The sequence below is a fragment of the Doryrhamphus excisus genome, linkage group LG13, assembly GCF_037039965.1.
Source record: "Doryrhamphus excisus strain RoL-2023G ecotype Guam linkage group LG13, RoL_Dexc_Guam_v1.1, whole genome shotgun sequence".
Taxonomy (NCBI): Eukaryota; Metazoa; Chordata; class Actinopteri; order Syngnathiformes; family Syngnathidae; genus Doryrhamphus; species Doryrhamphus excisus.
The window spans coordinates 13,832,916-13,848,941 of NC_136369.1; the positions used below are offsets into that span (position 1 = coordinate 13,832,916).

Sequence of the window (16,026 nt, forward strand, 5' to 3'; positions counted from 1 at the left end):
TGTTACACTTTTATCCCGTATTTAGGTACATGTGTTCACAAAACTATTAGAGTGGCTTAAGCTAGGACAATTGTAACACAATTAACACATCGGTCCACCTTTAACTCGTTATGGAAAATCGGAAAGTACCACATTTCAACTACATAACCCACAATGCACCGAAAACCTTTCCGTCTTTCCGACACTTTACGACGCTCGTCACGCAGTATCTCGAGTTGCTCGTATTTCCAAATCCAACACACTCAGCTAGAATAAAATGTTCAACAAAAAGCCCAAAAGGAATTTTCGACAGAGAAAAGGAGACTCCAGTGAAGAGGAGGACACGCCGGTGGCCAGCGTGGATATAGACGGCTCGGACAGGACAATTGTGGTAAATAAGCCGCTTAGAGGAGCCCACTCCCGTGGAATCTCATGCAGTTCAAAGCGGGAAGCGGCCACTTCAAAGGTGGATGATGGTGACGGAGAGGACGTGGACACATCAGAACTGACAGAGAAAGATGAGACGGGGAAATACAAAGATGTCATTAAGAAGAAAACAAGCACCATGCTAAGTTTCTCCGATGACAAAGAATGTAAATATGCCTAAAATTGGTGAACTGTTCCTCAGATAGCATTTACCGTTCGCTAACATCAGAGCAAATTTCAGTACTAATTACAGTAATGTCAACCTTATCCTCCATTAATATTGTATTTATTTTTGCTATTTCAGCTCTAGAACCTGAGTTTAAATTGAAGAAGTCGTCTGATAAAACTGTGCTGTTCCAAGTGAGAAAAAAAGAAGCTCCACCTGCCAGAAGTATCCACAGCACTGGTAGTTAACTAAGTCCAAGTATTTAAAAAAAATCTGAATAGTATAGTTGTATGCAGTGATTATAAATTGCATTCTTCCCCACTTTTCAGAGGCGGACAAGTCTGCTTCTCCCAGGCAAGAATGTGGCAGCCAAGCATCGCCATATAGTTCTCACCATAGTGACACAGATGAAGATCACTCCGAGGAGATTGAAAATGAAGATGAGGAGGAGGAGGAGGATGATGAGGCTGCCAGTTCCTCGTCATCTAGTTCAAAATACACCCTCACTGATAATAAACCCGGTATGTGATTTTTGTTTTTTGTCCCTTCGTCAGGAATTGTTTACCTACCCAAATTTTGTCAATATGCTAAAGAAATGTCTTCCATGTATTTTAATTTTACATCTAGTTGTAATCCCCAACAAGAGGCAGATCGAAGCAGCCAAGAGGCAGCGACGCACCAATCAATCCCAGAAAGAGTTCATCCCCCTGGCAAGAGGCAAAGATGGGCGGAGCTCTTGTAGTAGCACACCAGACCGCTACAACAAGGAGGAGGTGGAGGAGGAAGATGAAGAAAGGGATGATGATGAGGAAGATGATCACGAGAAAAGAATTGAGTTTGCCCCACGCTTAAAAAGCGTCAGGGAGAGGATTGCGGAGAAACTTGGTAGGGAGGAACCAAAAGTAGCATAAGCTGATTGAATCATCTGTCATGTACTTAAGGTTGTTTGTGTGTCAGGTGGAAGTGATGGCAGTTTGTCAGGGACTGACGAAGAGGAGCAGGAGCTTTGGGAGGAGACCCAAATTGGCAAGGGAGTCAAGAGACGGCCAGGAGGACTTGTAAGATAATTCTTTATCACTTAAAGGGTCACGGCGGGGATATTTGGAGTAACTGGAAGTTCGGTATCATTAGATTATACTGCTGTCCCTCAGCCAATGACCAGTATTGTACTGTATTACTAATGTAATATGCATGTTTTCTTTGCAGTAGCCTTGATGGTCTTTATTTTCCTTGCTTCATTTCATACTCAGAGCCCATCTGGCAGTGAGTCCAGTAGCTATAGCAGCAGTAGCTTTCAGCGTGATGAACGACAAAGACAAAAGAAGAAATCAATCAGAAAGATCCCTGAGACGCTTCCCTCCATCACTGTCTCAATGGTTAAAAGGAGGATCACTGGAAAGTATGTTCACTAGCCTCCCATGATAAAATCCTTGTCTCTCTGTCAATGTATGTGCTGAAGTAAAACTGAATTGCTAATGTTTTGCCAGACTGGACTCCCTGAAGGAGGTACACAGAGCGCGGCTAGCTGAGCTGACTAGAATGGAGGGAGATGTTGACAGTGCTAAATCCTCTTTGGAGAACCTTGAGGAAAGCTCTTCTGAAAAACAACTCAAGTTTTACAGGGACATGACCCTCTTCACCCACAATTTGTTAGAGTGTCTGCGAGAAAAGGTAAGAAGCCAACCAGATTTGAATGTGTCTTTAAATCCTGCTGTCATTAAGTTACCGGCACATGACCAAAAATGCATAATTAGGTTGAAAAAAAATAATAATTAAGTCGCACTGGAGTATAAGTCACATTTTTTTGGGTAATTTATTTTACTACTTTGCACAACGAAACATTGCAACAAACAATGCACAACGATGAGCGAATTCAAGAAACAATACAAGCAGTTGATGTTTGCTAAATACAAGGATGAAGAGTCTTGAACCAGTCATGATGTGCTATATATATCACTATATTGACAGTTGCTATGGTACCCATTATGTCATTGTATGGTCATATCACCTTGTACTTCGGTACGTGACAAAAATAAAATAAAAAACATAAAAAAACCAACTTAAACTATATTAGGAAAGCAGGAAGTGAACAAATGTAACGGTTACTGATTGTAAAAGTACCAGATGAAGGGGTAGGATTTAATAAGCTTTGCTTCTTCCTACTCCTTTTGGACATGTGGAACTGTGAACTGATTATGGGATGCACTCAATTGTAATCTGATGCATGTTCAAATGAAATAAAACCATTACCATTACTTGACCAAAATAGACAAAAAACAAAACTAGGTCCTCTCGGAAGGCAAGTTCTAACAATAAAAGAATAGAGAACAAGCTGAATAGATGTAAGATATGCTATCAGAACGGCTATTCAGCTGCACAAAAAATAAACATGAACAGAAAAGGTGTCCAGTCTTGATGTGTAACGTAAACAGTTTTTCATTTATAAGTCGCTCTGAAATATAAGTCGCAGGAACAGCCAACCTATGAAAAAAAAAAGTGAGACTTATAGTCCGGAAAATACGATAATTTTCTTACTTGTCAAACTCTTTTCAAATTTAGGTGGTTGAAATAAACGCTTTGGAGTTGGAGTTGCACACTCTACTTTCCAGCCAGATGGAGGCACTGTGTGCTCAGAGACGACAGAAGATCCAAGAGCATGCTAACCACTTGCAGCAGCTCAGCAGTGAGTAGGGAAGCTCAAGCCGACATATCAAATATTCAAATATCACTTCAATATCAAATCCACTTTCCTCTGTTACATGTTTCATCTCATTTTCATCACAGAAAATGGAAGTCAGCTGGGAGACACTACCAATGGAGCTGGGACTGGATGGTGAGAAACATCCACTCATATCGTGTTTACAATCGGATGCCGTGCCGTTTTAGTGATGGGTGCACCTATTATCCACATTAGGTGAAAATTGCTTATTAATTGAGATTCAATTTAAGCAATTTTATAGAAAATTCTGCCTTCAAAACTTCAGTACATGATTTGAAATCCATTTTGGAACACATTACTATCGCTAACAATCTTAAAATAACATTTATGATTCAAAACTACAAATGTCTCTTGCATTAGATGCTATTTGATGTGTACAGGTGTACCTAATAAGCTGGCCAATGAGCGTATAAAGAAGACTATGTGGCTGAATTTGATTAGTCCAACTATAATGTAACTGTATGATCTGCCTCTCATACAATGCAGTGGCGATAAAGCTGAGGAAGATTGTGGTATACCTGCGGACACACTGCCATCGAGTGATGAAGATGATCTGGAGAAGCAAACAGGTGAGGAGGAAATCATTCTCTTGACTCAACACACACCATGCACAACTATTACACACCTTGTCTGCTCACCTTGTAGCGGACATTCTGCAGAGGTCGCAGGCGGTGTTCGCCGACGTTCACGATGACTTTCACGACGTTAAAAGGATCTTGTCTCGATTTGAAGAATGGCGGGCCTTCTATTCGGAGTCTTACCACAGTGCCTACATCTCCATTTGTCTGCCCAAGCTGTTAAACCCCATCATAAGACATCATCTGCTTGTGTGGAACCCTCTTAAGGTGACTTGAAATGTTTATAGACCTCGGCATAGTCCAAGGTAGTCACTCATGTCTGTGTATCAGGATACCTGCATGGACTTTGAAAAGTCCCCATGGTTCACAGCAGTGGAGACCTTCTGTCACGGTCACGGGCATGAGGAGTTGGAACACTCGGACAGAGAAATGCTGTGTAATGTCATAGAAAGGACCGTCATACCCAAAATAACAGGTAACGCACATCCAAGTACCCGTTTATCAAACACAAAGAAGCCATGGTTTTGGTAAGAAAACACTATTTTTCTCTGTTCAGCCTTTGTAGATCTAATGTGGGACCCCATGTCTCTCCGTCAGTCAACCAGTCTCACTGATCTTTGTCACCGACTGAAAGAGGACTATTCTATCTTTGAAGGAGAGCAGAGAAAACCAGTTAAGGTACCATTGAATCATGTACTAAAATGCACTAAAAGATGACATCATGATATGTGTTCATGTCCACACAGGCGCTCACAGAAGCTGTGATTGGGCGTCTGAGGAGCTGTGTAGATGAAGACGTCTTCATTCCGCTCTACCCCAAAAAGTCGGTTCTTGCTCAACTCAAGTAACATGCTTTGTTTAAAAAATGTTTTATTTTGTATTTTTGCTGCTCTTTAAAGGCTCCTAGATGATCGTTTGTCTCCGCAGAGTCGCTTTAGAAATCAACAATTCTGGACGGCCATTAAGGTATGCTAGTTTGTCATTCGTTCTATTCGGCATGTTGGTTAATGTGGTGGTTTTGATTGTGCACCAGCTGCTGGGAAACATGGGAAAATGGGATATGCTATTACCCGATTCTACACTGAAGGAGCTCATGTTGGACAAACTGCTGAGCCGATACCTGATGATCACCCTGTGCAGTCAGATGCCATCGGATAGCAATCTTCATGCTTGCAAAATGGTATTTATTTCCCCCCCCTCTTTCACCGGATGCTTGTGCTTCCATGTTCTTGTCTAAATTTGCACTGTTCCTTGTTATGCTTCAGATCGCCGACAGTCTGCCGCTCAGTTGGTTCAAAGGACAAAACGAATGTTTGCCTCAACTGCAGTCATTCAGAAACCACCTCGTTCAGAAGGCTCACAACATTTGCAAACAGCCTACAGATGATCCAAATACTAGGTAATTGAAATATGTGTATGCCTTTTGGAAAGTTTAAACTGGCCTCAAAGGTGTTGACACTCACTACAGTTTCAATTGACACTGACAGAGAGGTATTCAGTTTGACAATTTCTGGTTGGTTTACCTTGTTTCTTCATACACTACTGTCCTTACAAAATGTTTGGGATATTGGGCCTGCATGTAAAATTTTAGGGTTAATTTCAAAGTCACTGTAGTGGCTATTTGTCCTTCAAAAAATAAACGTAACAAACTATAATCAAACGGCCACTGATGCACCACGGGTTTTGTTTTACGTAGGCAAAAGAGTCATTGTCCAAACAATCTTGTTCCGTTTCTTCTTATTTCCTTTTATTACCAAGCAAGCAAACAAGGAACAAGGGCCTTGTGTCCTGTTGCCTCTCTTGCTCTGGTACAAAAACCATAGGCCCACCCTGGTGCATGCTGGTCCTGTAAGCACTGCCTACCTAAATATATTGCAGGTGCCCAGGGTGTTATCCAATGAAACAAACCCACGAATTAACTACTAATTAACCCCAGCAAAATATGATAGATAACAAACTTGATAATATTTTCTTAGTTATTTGTTTGAGTACAGGCCTCTGGTCTACACCATAGAAAACTACAACCACAATACACAAAACATTGATCAGTGAAGTCTGAGCACTATTTTCTTGTTCTGTCTAGGCTCGCTGTGGTGGAAGTGCTGAAAATCCTAAGTACAATTCGATGCCACGACTCCATCATGGCCATAACAGAAAAATACCACTACGAGGATGTCATCTATTCTCATCAGCTGCTCAATCAGGAGACCGGATGAACAAACATGTCACAAGTTGGATCAAAGGACGGCACACTTTTTCATAATTTTTTAAAGAAACAGTCGGCGAAAAGATGAGCGGGACTACACAATCTTTCTTGTCTGTACAGGAACTGTTTTTATAAATTCATATTTTATTTGGACTGTTGGTTCACACTATTGTAACAATTTGTGGCTCCAGAAACACAGCAACACATCATGCTGGCTTTATCAATGATATCCGCCATTTCCATTACCAATAATTGCAGTTCTTTCCTCAAACTGTCATGTAATGAACATGTTTCCTCTAATGGATGCAATTCACAAGACAGTCGTAAGACAGGTTATAAAAAAATGTGCCAAAATACTGAGTAATTCCTGAGGTGTGATATTGGGTTGGTGACTGCAAATTGTCCATATCTATGGTATTCTGGAATGTGAGTGCGAAAGTACGCTATTCGAGCAATCCTTTCTTACCAATGTCTAGTTGTTGCATTGTCTGTATTTGATACGCTGTTGAGTTGTTTAAAATGAATAAAGTTTGATACGCTGTTGAGTTGTTTAAAATGAATAAAGTTTAATATACTTTTGCATAACGCCAACATGTCCCATGTTGTTACGAGTGGACTTAAAAACGATTCAAAAAGGTATGTCTGTGGTTAATCACAAGTTAACTATGGCTAAAATGCAATTGCAATTAAAATAACAGCCCTAAAATACACATTGCTGGTGAACACCTCAAGTAATTGTTCCATGAAAAAAACATTAGGTGGGCCCTGTGGTTACCATTATTAATGTTATCTCTATTGCTAGGTGCCATTGGAATTGTCCTTTAGTCTCCATGTGGCACCCCTCGTGGTTAAGAATTATGAAACATATGATTTCTGTTTGAGAAGCCGGTTTATTTCATACCCACACAAAGCAAAATGCAGCTAACAATATGCAAATCCACTTCTATTTGCACACCATGCTCATACTTGTATGTCAAAATCAAGTCTGGACTAAGATCAACGGTCTGGACTAAGATCAACGGTCTTGACGTAATTCCGGTCCATGCGAGCGCTACTATAAAAGTGCTTTATCTGTATGCTCATTCTTACAGGATGAACATACGATAAAATTGGGGATATTCCAACTATTATTTCATACGTAAACCAGCAGAACATGCCTTAAAAAAGTAAGCATGTACATGCATAGAGAGACGCACAGCACACGATATTTGCATTACTTGTATGGAGCATGGGAAGCCGCTACATGTTTCAACACTAAACATCAATTACAACTGCTTGAAAACCAAATGTTGGATTGTATCTCTAACTCATGCTGTTACCTGGTAGCGCTAAGCCCCTATCATGGTGAGCGGCAGTAATGATACATTCTGCAGGAAGATACTGTAAGTGCTAGTGGGCTTTTTTTTTTTTTTTTTAATTGCAGACATTCCAGTTGTTATTCTGTGATTGCGTTCAAGTGCTTCAACCAAATAGTGAAGCCCAGCCTCACACAGGGAACCTTAGATGACAGAGAACTGGATGCCATGTTTGTTGAGACGCTCAATTAAGGTGGTTTTTGCGAACACAGCTCCTGGTGTGTACACTCCTCCCCTAAGAAAACAAAATACATTTTGCAAATACTGAAAATGAATCCAATGTAGTAATGAGGTTGCTCAATAATGTGGGAGCACGAGTTCTAAGTTGCCACTTAGCATTTTTTGGGAGGGCTCACCTCTTGGGCAAAGCTGTGGATTCATTGAGGATGGTTAGAGCAGCTTGCACCATGGCAATGGGCGTGGCCACATAACCACATTCTAAGTGGAAGAAACAAAGTTGCATTCACTGTGTGTCTGAAGAGTTAACATGGAGGGGTTAACCATTTTCTGTGAATTACACAAACTGGTATCGTTAGAACTTACCTGGTCCTTGAACCAAGGTACAAATCTTGCCATTAGGTTTTCCCTGGGAGGGGTCCAGTCCCTCCGAGTATCCCTCTCCATAGAACACAAACCGAAATGAAGATGATTCCATCTGTCACATATATAGAACTGATTAGAACCCAGGTCAGGCGACAACATTTTATACAAGCTCAACAGAAGACTTCCAGGTGTCCTGGTTCTGTTATCAACAAATCACCTGCTTCCGAGTTGGTCCAGCTTTGGAGAAGAGTCCAAAGGAGAACAACTCTGGATACTGAGAAAGGTTTGTAGCAAAACGGGAAAGATGTTAGCATAGGAATCGGGAAATTCTGTGTGAGATTTAAAGATGTGTCGCTTTACTTTGATGAGCAGGTTCTGTCCAAAACTGAACTTGACTAAGAGCCAGAACATCATGCCAGCCAGCATCAATTTAATGATGTTGCAAATACCGCCGATGCCTGCATACGCTCCATACTGTACCTGGGGGGGGGAACAATGGTAAGTTCACTATGTACACAAAAATGAAGATAAAGAGGTGCTGTGTTAACTTATGTAAACTAACTCATGTTCGTTTAAACTAACTCATGTTAGTTTAACACAAGACTTTCATTTTGGAGAGGTGAACTCAATTTTGCTTGATGTCACTTAGTATTATATTGAACATCCATTGTAATGCTAAAGCTGCACCATTGCCTATATTATATTGAACATCCATTGTAATGCTAAAGCTGCACCATTGCCTATATTATATGTAATGCTAAAGCTGCACCATTGCCTATATTATATTGGAACATCCATTGTAATGCTAAAGCTGCACCATTACCTATATTGTATGTAATGCTAAAGCTGCACCATTGCCTATATTATATGTAATGCTAAAGCTGCACCATTGCCTATATTATATTGGAACATCCATTGTAATGCTAAAGCCGCACCATTGCCTATATTATATTGAACATCCATTGTAATGCTAAAGCCGCACCATTGCCTATATTATATGTAATGCTAAAGCTGCACCATTGCCTATATTATATTGGAACATCCATTGTAATGCTGAAGCTGCACCATTGCCTATATTATATTGAACATCCATTGTAATGCTAAAGCTGCACCATTGCCTAGAAGCAAATAGATCAACTGACCGGAGAGGCCTGATATTCCTCCACCAGGAAGCGCTGTGTTCTCTTAACAACTGATGGATCAGAACCCATGAAGGGCACCGTGTACTGCTGGATCTCATTGCTGTAGAACACTGCACCCCTAGACAAGCACATTTTGATGAAAATAAATATTCTATACATTTCATATTTGACATTTTACCTGCGTTTCAGCTTGGGGCCAACTGAGGGCAAAGGTTTGTAATTAAACTTCCTCCGAAGACTTTGAAGCTTGTGGCTGTCGGCGAAGCCATAGATGGCCGACTGCCACGTGCCATCATGGATGCATCCTCCCTAACAGCGCAGGACAAAAATGGGTATTCATGTGGAGCACATCTTTTGCATTGACCCGTCAATAGTCGTCTCACATACCTCAGGGCCCGTTTTGACAGTCAGGAAGCTCTCCACTGCAGTCAGAGTACCTGCAAACAACATTTGAAATAGTGAGAGTGCCAGTTGCAATCAGACAAGCCATGCCGACATACCCTTAAACTGCTCTCTGGTGTACAGGACCCCCATGTCAGCAGGGATGGAGTCGAATCCACAGCTTCCTATGATGTACACGCCCCTTTCTGATGCCTGGTTGTGGTAGGTGAGTTGCATGCCCTCCAGAAACTGCACACAAACGAGGTGGTCATTTGGAAGGCTACTCTTGATAATTGTGTGAATGCTTACATTAAATACTAACCAGGTGCTTTGATCATTCTTATTCTGTTTTTTTTGTCCTCTAACTCTTCCATTATTCAAACGATTCAAAAGAATCCAGCATCAAATCGTTCAGGTCATTCAGGAATAGTTTGGTATCTATGCAGATATTTCAAAACTTTCCCAGATTGTCCAAAATGACAATATTTTCATTCATTTGTGAACCGATGCCAACCATTCCATCATGAAACCATTCCAGTCATTCATGACTTTCTGTCTGACCATTTTTGCGCATTCCAAAATTCACTTTTTGTAACATTACTTCCTCTTCTTTCAACGTCTGGATTTTTCACATTTCACCATTTGTCAACCTATTGTCACCATTCCACTCATTTGAGACTTTCAAACTGACCATTTCTCACGATTCAATACGTTTCAGGACATGCGGGCTACATATTTTTCACATTACTAAAATTCTTACCTTCACTAAAATTCCCACTTTCCTCAACAATTGTTACTGCTGCTACATTTCTCAGCCAATTTAAACCATCCCAAGGCCAAAATGCACATCTCAATCAGGACAATTGGTGTTCCTGGTATGCGTGCTAGCAGTAAGCATAGTAGCATTTTCTGCCATTCAGGCACTTGTTACGTGTTGTGTGCTAATGTTAGCATAGTAGCCTTTTTAGCCATATTTAATTACCAACTTACAGAAACACTTAGTGTTCACTATCAAGTGTTAGCATGTTAACATCGAGATGGAAACATAGCTGGTTTACCAACATAGTTTCCTTTCCATTGGTTTTAACACTGGCAGACAATTACCATAGCAACGTCTGATCTGTTTAGCATGTTAATGTTAGCATAGTAACATTTTTTGACATTTTCATCAATTCTATCATATAGCACTACCATGCTATTGCTAGCATGGTTGCGTTTTTTTTTTACATTTTCATGAGTATTTACATACGCAGACACTTTCAACACTGCTGGGTGTTGCTCGCATGCAAATGTTTGCATGCTATTGTTAGCATAGTACAATTTTAGCTGTTTTCAGAGATAGTAACTTCTATAAACACTTAGTGCTGTCATGATAGACATTCCTACATTCCATATATTTCAGTGTGTCTGCGCCAGTTCAGTGCAGGTTCAGCTCTTCTGTTGACAAAACTACTCACATTCAATTCTTATGCTAGTCGTATGATGCACTATATGATGCTGAGGTTGTACAGTGTAAATTGAGAATGACTTAGTGGACAACGAAGAGACACCACCACTTACATTGGGGTAGGCTCTTTTTCCAGAAACCATGCTGACTACTTGATTCAGCAATTATGATCTGTTTGTGAATCCTAAATCAAGTGAGACAAGCCAAAAAGGCAGAAAGGAATTACCTGAGGTTCTCCACAGATGTCAAGATGATGGGCTCCGTTCTCCACACAGGCTTTGACAACTGGCTCACCAAAGAATCTGTACTGTAAACACAAGGACCAGCACATTTCACCGATTAATTTTTAGTTCCACAGCAAGGTACTCCATACGCTACTGGCACCTACTGCTTGTTTGTAGATGAAATGTTCTAGAGGCATTTTAAGTTTGGTGAAGTTTAATACAAGAACCTAAATGAATCACCAGATGCAATGCAGCATTGCTGGGACACAACCAGCTTTTGTGTGCCGTCTGTAGCCTTCATTGTGTAAATAAATGAATGTTGCAGTGTATGAGACTGCAAGAGGAAGGGCAATAGAGGCACACACACATATGCAGTCAAAATGGTTAGTCAAAACTCATGTTAATGTGTGTCAATCAATAGACTGAGTAAGCACCCTTTTGCTTTAAAACCAAAAAATAGATCCAAAACTGTCTCTGTGGTCTACTCACAGGCCCCACACAGTTGAGAACAATGACGGCCTGCTTGCACATAGCCGCCAGTGAGTCTGGTTCTTCCACATCTGCGAAAATGATGTCCACCCCGGTCCTCAGCTCGGGCTTTCCTGCAACACAAAAGGAGCATTCTGGGAAATGTGATTTAACATGTTACAAATGCAGAATTGCAGAATACAGTAGCGTACAGTAATGTGTACACATGCCCTCATATTTCAACCAGTTTTACTGCAGTGACAATACAGGAGTACATAAATGAAACCAAGTAGTCATGGTACAGCTTGTCTGGTAGTATGAGATCTACGCACTTGTTGCCATCTATTTCTAAATAAATTGTATAAATAATACAGTGAAGAAAATAAGTATTTGAACACCCTGCTATTTTGCTATTTCTCCCACTTAGAAATCATGGAGGGGTCTGAAATTTTCATCGTAGGTGCATGTCCACTGTGAGAGAGATAAACTAAAAAGAAAAATCCAGAAATCACAATGCATGATTTTTTAACAATTTATTTGTGTGATACAGCTGCTAATAAGTATTTGAACACCTGAGAAAATGAATGTTAATATTTGGTACAGTAGCCTTTGTTTGCTATTACAGAGGTCAAACGTTTCCTGTAGTTTTTCACCAGGTTTGCACACACTGCAGGAGGGATCTTGGCCCACTCCTCCACACAGATCTTCTCTAGATCAGTCAGGTTTCTGGGCTGTCGCTGAGAAACACGGAGTTTGAGCTCCCTCCAAAGATTTTCGATTGGGTTCAGGTCTGGAGACTGGCTGGGCCATGCTAGAACCTTGATATGCTTCTTACGGAGCCACTCCTTGGTTTTCCTGGCTGTGTGCTTCGGGTCGTTGTCGTGTTGGAAGACCCAGCCACGACCCATCTTCAATGCTCTGACAGAGGGAAGGAGGTTGTTCCCCAAAATCTCACAATACACGGCCCCAGTCATCCTCTCTTTAATGCAGTGCACTCGTCCTGTCCCATGTGCAGAAAAACACCCCCAAAGCATGATGCTACCACCCCCATGCTTCACAGTAGGGATGGTGTTCTTCGGATTGTACTCTTCATTCTTCTTCCTCCAAACACGCTTATTGGAATTATGACCAAAAAGTTCTATTTTGGTCTCATCTGACCATAAAACTTTCTCCCATGACTCCTCTGTATCATCCAAATGGTCATATGCAAACTTAAGACGGGCCTTGACATGTGCTGGTTTAAGCAGGGGAACCTTTCGTGCCATGCATGATTTCACATCATGACGTCTTAGTGTATTACCTACAGTAACCTTGGAAACGGTGGTCCCAGCTCTTTTCAGGTCATTGACCAAGTCCTGTCGTGTAGTTCTGGGCTGATTCCTCACCTTTCTTAGAATCATTGAGACCCCACGAGGTGATATCTTGCATGGGGCTCCACTCCGATTGAGATTGACCGTCATGTTTAGCTTCTTCCATTTTCTAATGATAGCTCCAACAGTGGACCTTTTTTCACCAAGCTGCTTGGTAATTGCTCCGTAGCCCTTTCCAGCCTTGTGGAGGTGTACAATTTTGTCTCTGGTGTCTTTGGACAGCTCTTTGGTCTTCGCCATGTTACAAGTTAAAGTCTTACTGATTGTATGGGGTGGACAGGTGTCTTTATGCAGCTAACGACCTCAAACAGGTGCATCTGATTCAGGATGATACATGGAGTGCAGGTGGACTTCTAATGGGCAGACTAACAGGTCTTTCAGGGTCAGAATTCTAGATGATACACAGGTGTTCAAATACTTATTTGCAGCTGTATCACACAAATAAATTGTTAAAAAATCATGCATTGTGATTTCTGGATTTTTCTTTTTAGTTTATCTCTCTCACAGTGGACATGCACCTACGATGAAAATTTCAGACCCCTCCATGATTTCTAAGTGGGAGAAATAGCAAAATAGCAGGGTGTTCAAATACTTATTTTCTTCACTGTATCTGTTTGTTGAGTCATTTTCAGTGGATCAGTGCACGTTCACATAAAAGGGTGTTTGACGTCATATTGTTCTACTTCCACACAAAAACATACCAAGGTACACCAGTGCAGTGTGTACCCCGTGTCTCACCAAAAAAAAGTCAGCTGGGATAGACTCCTGCATACCCACAAAACCCCAAGTGAGGCCAAACGGCATATAAATAGAATGAATCAATCAAGTGGAGCAACAACTGTCGTTTTTCCATCTTTGAAATATAAAATGCTCTACCTTACGGTGACCACTAAGTCGGCGTGCAATGTTGACATGTTTTGATAACACTTTCCTTTGTGACAATTTTTTCCCTTTTTGTTAGAACAAAGAAGTGTTATGATGCATCAGAATGCTTATTCCTCCAGCAATTATTAGAGTACATACACAAAAACTGCTATGAACCCAGTGAATCTACACTGCTATACAAGCTGTAAACTACCACAGTACTTAACTATATCCATGTTTATTGAAAATATTCCCCTTGAGACGATCTTTCTCTTTGTTTTTTTCCTTAAGGATTCACCACAGCAAATCAATCGCTTCCATCCAACCCCGTCTTCCGCATCGGTCTCACACACCAACTACCCTCATGTCCTCCTTCTCTACATCCATAAACCTCCTCTCTGGTCTGCCGACCGCCTCCTACCTGGCAGCTCTAAACGCAGCATCCTTCCACCAATATATTCACTATGTCTCTTCTGGACATGTCAGAACAATCTCAGTCTGGCCTCTTTGACTTTATCTCCAAGACATCTACCATGTAATGTCCTTCTGATGTACTCGTTTCTGATCCTATCCATCCTGGTCACTCCCAATGCAAACCTCAGCATCTTCATCTCTGCTGCCTCCAGTTCTGCTTCCTGTCTTTTCCTCAGTGGCACTGTCCCTAGACCAAACATGGCTGGTCTCACCAGTTTTGTATACCTTTCCTTTCATTTTAGCCGAAACACTTCACACATCACGCCTGACACTTTTCTCCACCCGCTTCATCCTGCCTGCACATGCTTCTCCACCTTCTACTTTGGTAACTCTCAATCACACACATAAACTCTGTCTCGCTGCGGCTAATCGTCATTCTTCTCCTTTCCAGGGCAAACCTCCACTCTTCTATCTCCTCCACCTGTTCCCTACTCTCACTACAAATCCAAATGCCATCCGCAAACATCATAGTCCATGGAAATTCTTGTCTAACCTCATCCATCACCATAGCAAACAAGAAGGGGCTCAGAGCTGATCCCTGATGTAGTCCCACCTCCACCTAGAACACATCTGTTTTCTCTCTTGAGACGGTATAATAAAATATATAAGAACTGTACATTGTTACCTTGCACCATGTGACTGTGTGCCTAAGTGGAATTGAATAATGATCTGGTATGTTCCATCAGCTGTTGTACACTCCCTAAAGACAAAGCCACACAATAGGTTGGGGGGGGGGGATCAAAACATGCCGCTCTAATCCACTGGTAACAGTCATGCTCACAGAAATGTCCCCCAGTTCTAATCTAGTGATGGCCTTTACTTTCCATGTTTAGTGTGTTGCAAGGTCACCATTATCCACCTGGAAAGTTGCTGGCGTGCAGGTTTGGTTCAATTGAATATGTGTACTGCCATCCTTATATTTGAAAATCTTACATCATATTTACTGTACTTGTACTTTCCGTTGTACTTTGGAGTTGAGTGGCCAAGCTGGAAACACTGAAGTTATCAGTGAACTTGGATAAAGGTGAAGTCATATAAATCTTCAATTATAAAAAATGTAACTTTTCCAACTGTCGCTGTAGAAAATAAACAAACGTTAATAAAACAAAACACTAATCAGTTTACGTGATGACTGAATACAAACCGAGGACAGAGGCGGCCTGATCCAGAACTTGCTCCAACTTCTTCTTGCTCCTCCCGGCTACGGCCCACTTCAGATTCCCTTGCGGACCCTCCGACACGGTCCGGGCAACCTCCTCCACCACAAACTGCCCTGTAAACCCGGAGGCTCCGAAGATAACCAGGTGGTAAGGCCTGCTAGCTGATGTATGAACACTCGCCATGTCGACAGCAGACAAGCTGGAGAGGGAGAGAGCACTGCTACACCTGCACCTTTCTACCCGGAAGAAGAGTGAGTGATAAAGAGGGCGGTCTACTGCTGGGTCGCAACTCTAAAGGCTAGTCCGAGAAAGCTCCTCCCATCGTCCAATCACTCCCACTTTTCCTTAAAGCAGACAGTCAAAAACGTCACATTGAAAAGAGTGTAACGTGCATGACGTATAATAAACCGCCTCTTATATGATACATTCACGCTGCTGTGAACGTAAGAAATAAAACCAATCAAAGGTTACCTAAAGCGTTCCAGGACATATTATGATGAATAGGAGTAGTGATAGCCAGTACG

At 41.5% G+C, this 16,026-nt stretch overlaps 2 protein-coding genes across 2 annotated transcripts; one reads left to right on the forward strand and one right to left on the reverse strand.

Moving 5' to 3' along the window:
* The first annotated feature begins 181 nt into the window (after window positions 1-181).
* Window positions 182-6,612, forward strand: gcfc2 (GC-rich sequence DNA-binding factor 2). Its single transcript, XM_058089834.2, has 18 exons — window positions 182-572; window positions 710-811; window positions 901-1,092; window positions 1,199-1,456; window positions 1,529-1,629; window positions 1,822-1,970; window positions 2,059-2,242; window positions 3,131-3,254; window positions 3,356-3,404; window positions 3,777-3,859; window positions 3,936-4,135; window positions 4,199-4,343; window positions 4,425-4,546; window positions 4,615-4,691; window positions 4,768-4,834; window positions 4,902-5,048; window positions 5,134-5,267; window positions 5,952-6,612. The coding sequence occupies exons 1-18, from the start codon at window positions 257-259 to the stop codon at window positions 6,082-6,084; spliced, it is 2,583 nt and encodes an 860-aa protein (XP_057945817.2). The 5' UTR covers window positions 182-256; the 3' UTR covers window positions 6,085-6,612.
* Window positions 6,613-7,081: 469 nt separating this feature from the next.
* Window positions 7,082-15,838, reverse strand: LOC131139886 (saccharopine dehydrogenase-like oxidoreductase). Its single transcript, XM_058089840.2, has 12 exons — window positions 15,487-15,838; window positions 11,656-11,768; window positions 11,169-11,249; window positions 9,615-9,744; window positions 9,502-9,551; window positions 9,293-9,423; window positions 9,115-9,232; window positions 8,333-8,452; window positions 8,190-8,246; window positions 7,973-8,084; window positions 7,786-7,867; window positions 7,082-7,664 (listed from the first exon to the last, which is right to left on the reverse strand). Exons 1-12 carry the CDS (start codon window positions 15,683-15,685, stop codon window positions 7,574-7,576), a joined length of 1,284 nt encoding a protein of 427 aa, XP_057945823.1. The 5' UTR covers window positions 15,686-15,838; the 3' UTR covers window positions 7,082-7,573.
* Window positions 15,839-16,026: the final 188 nt, after the last annotated feature.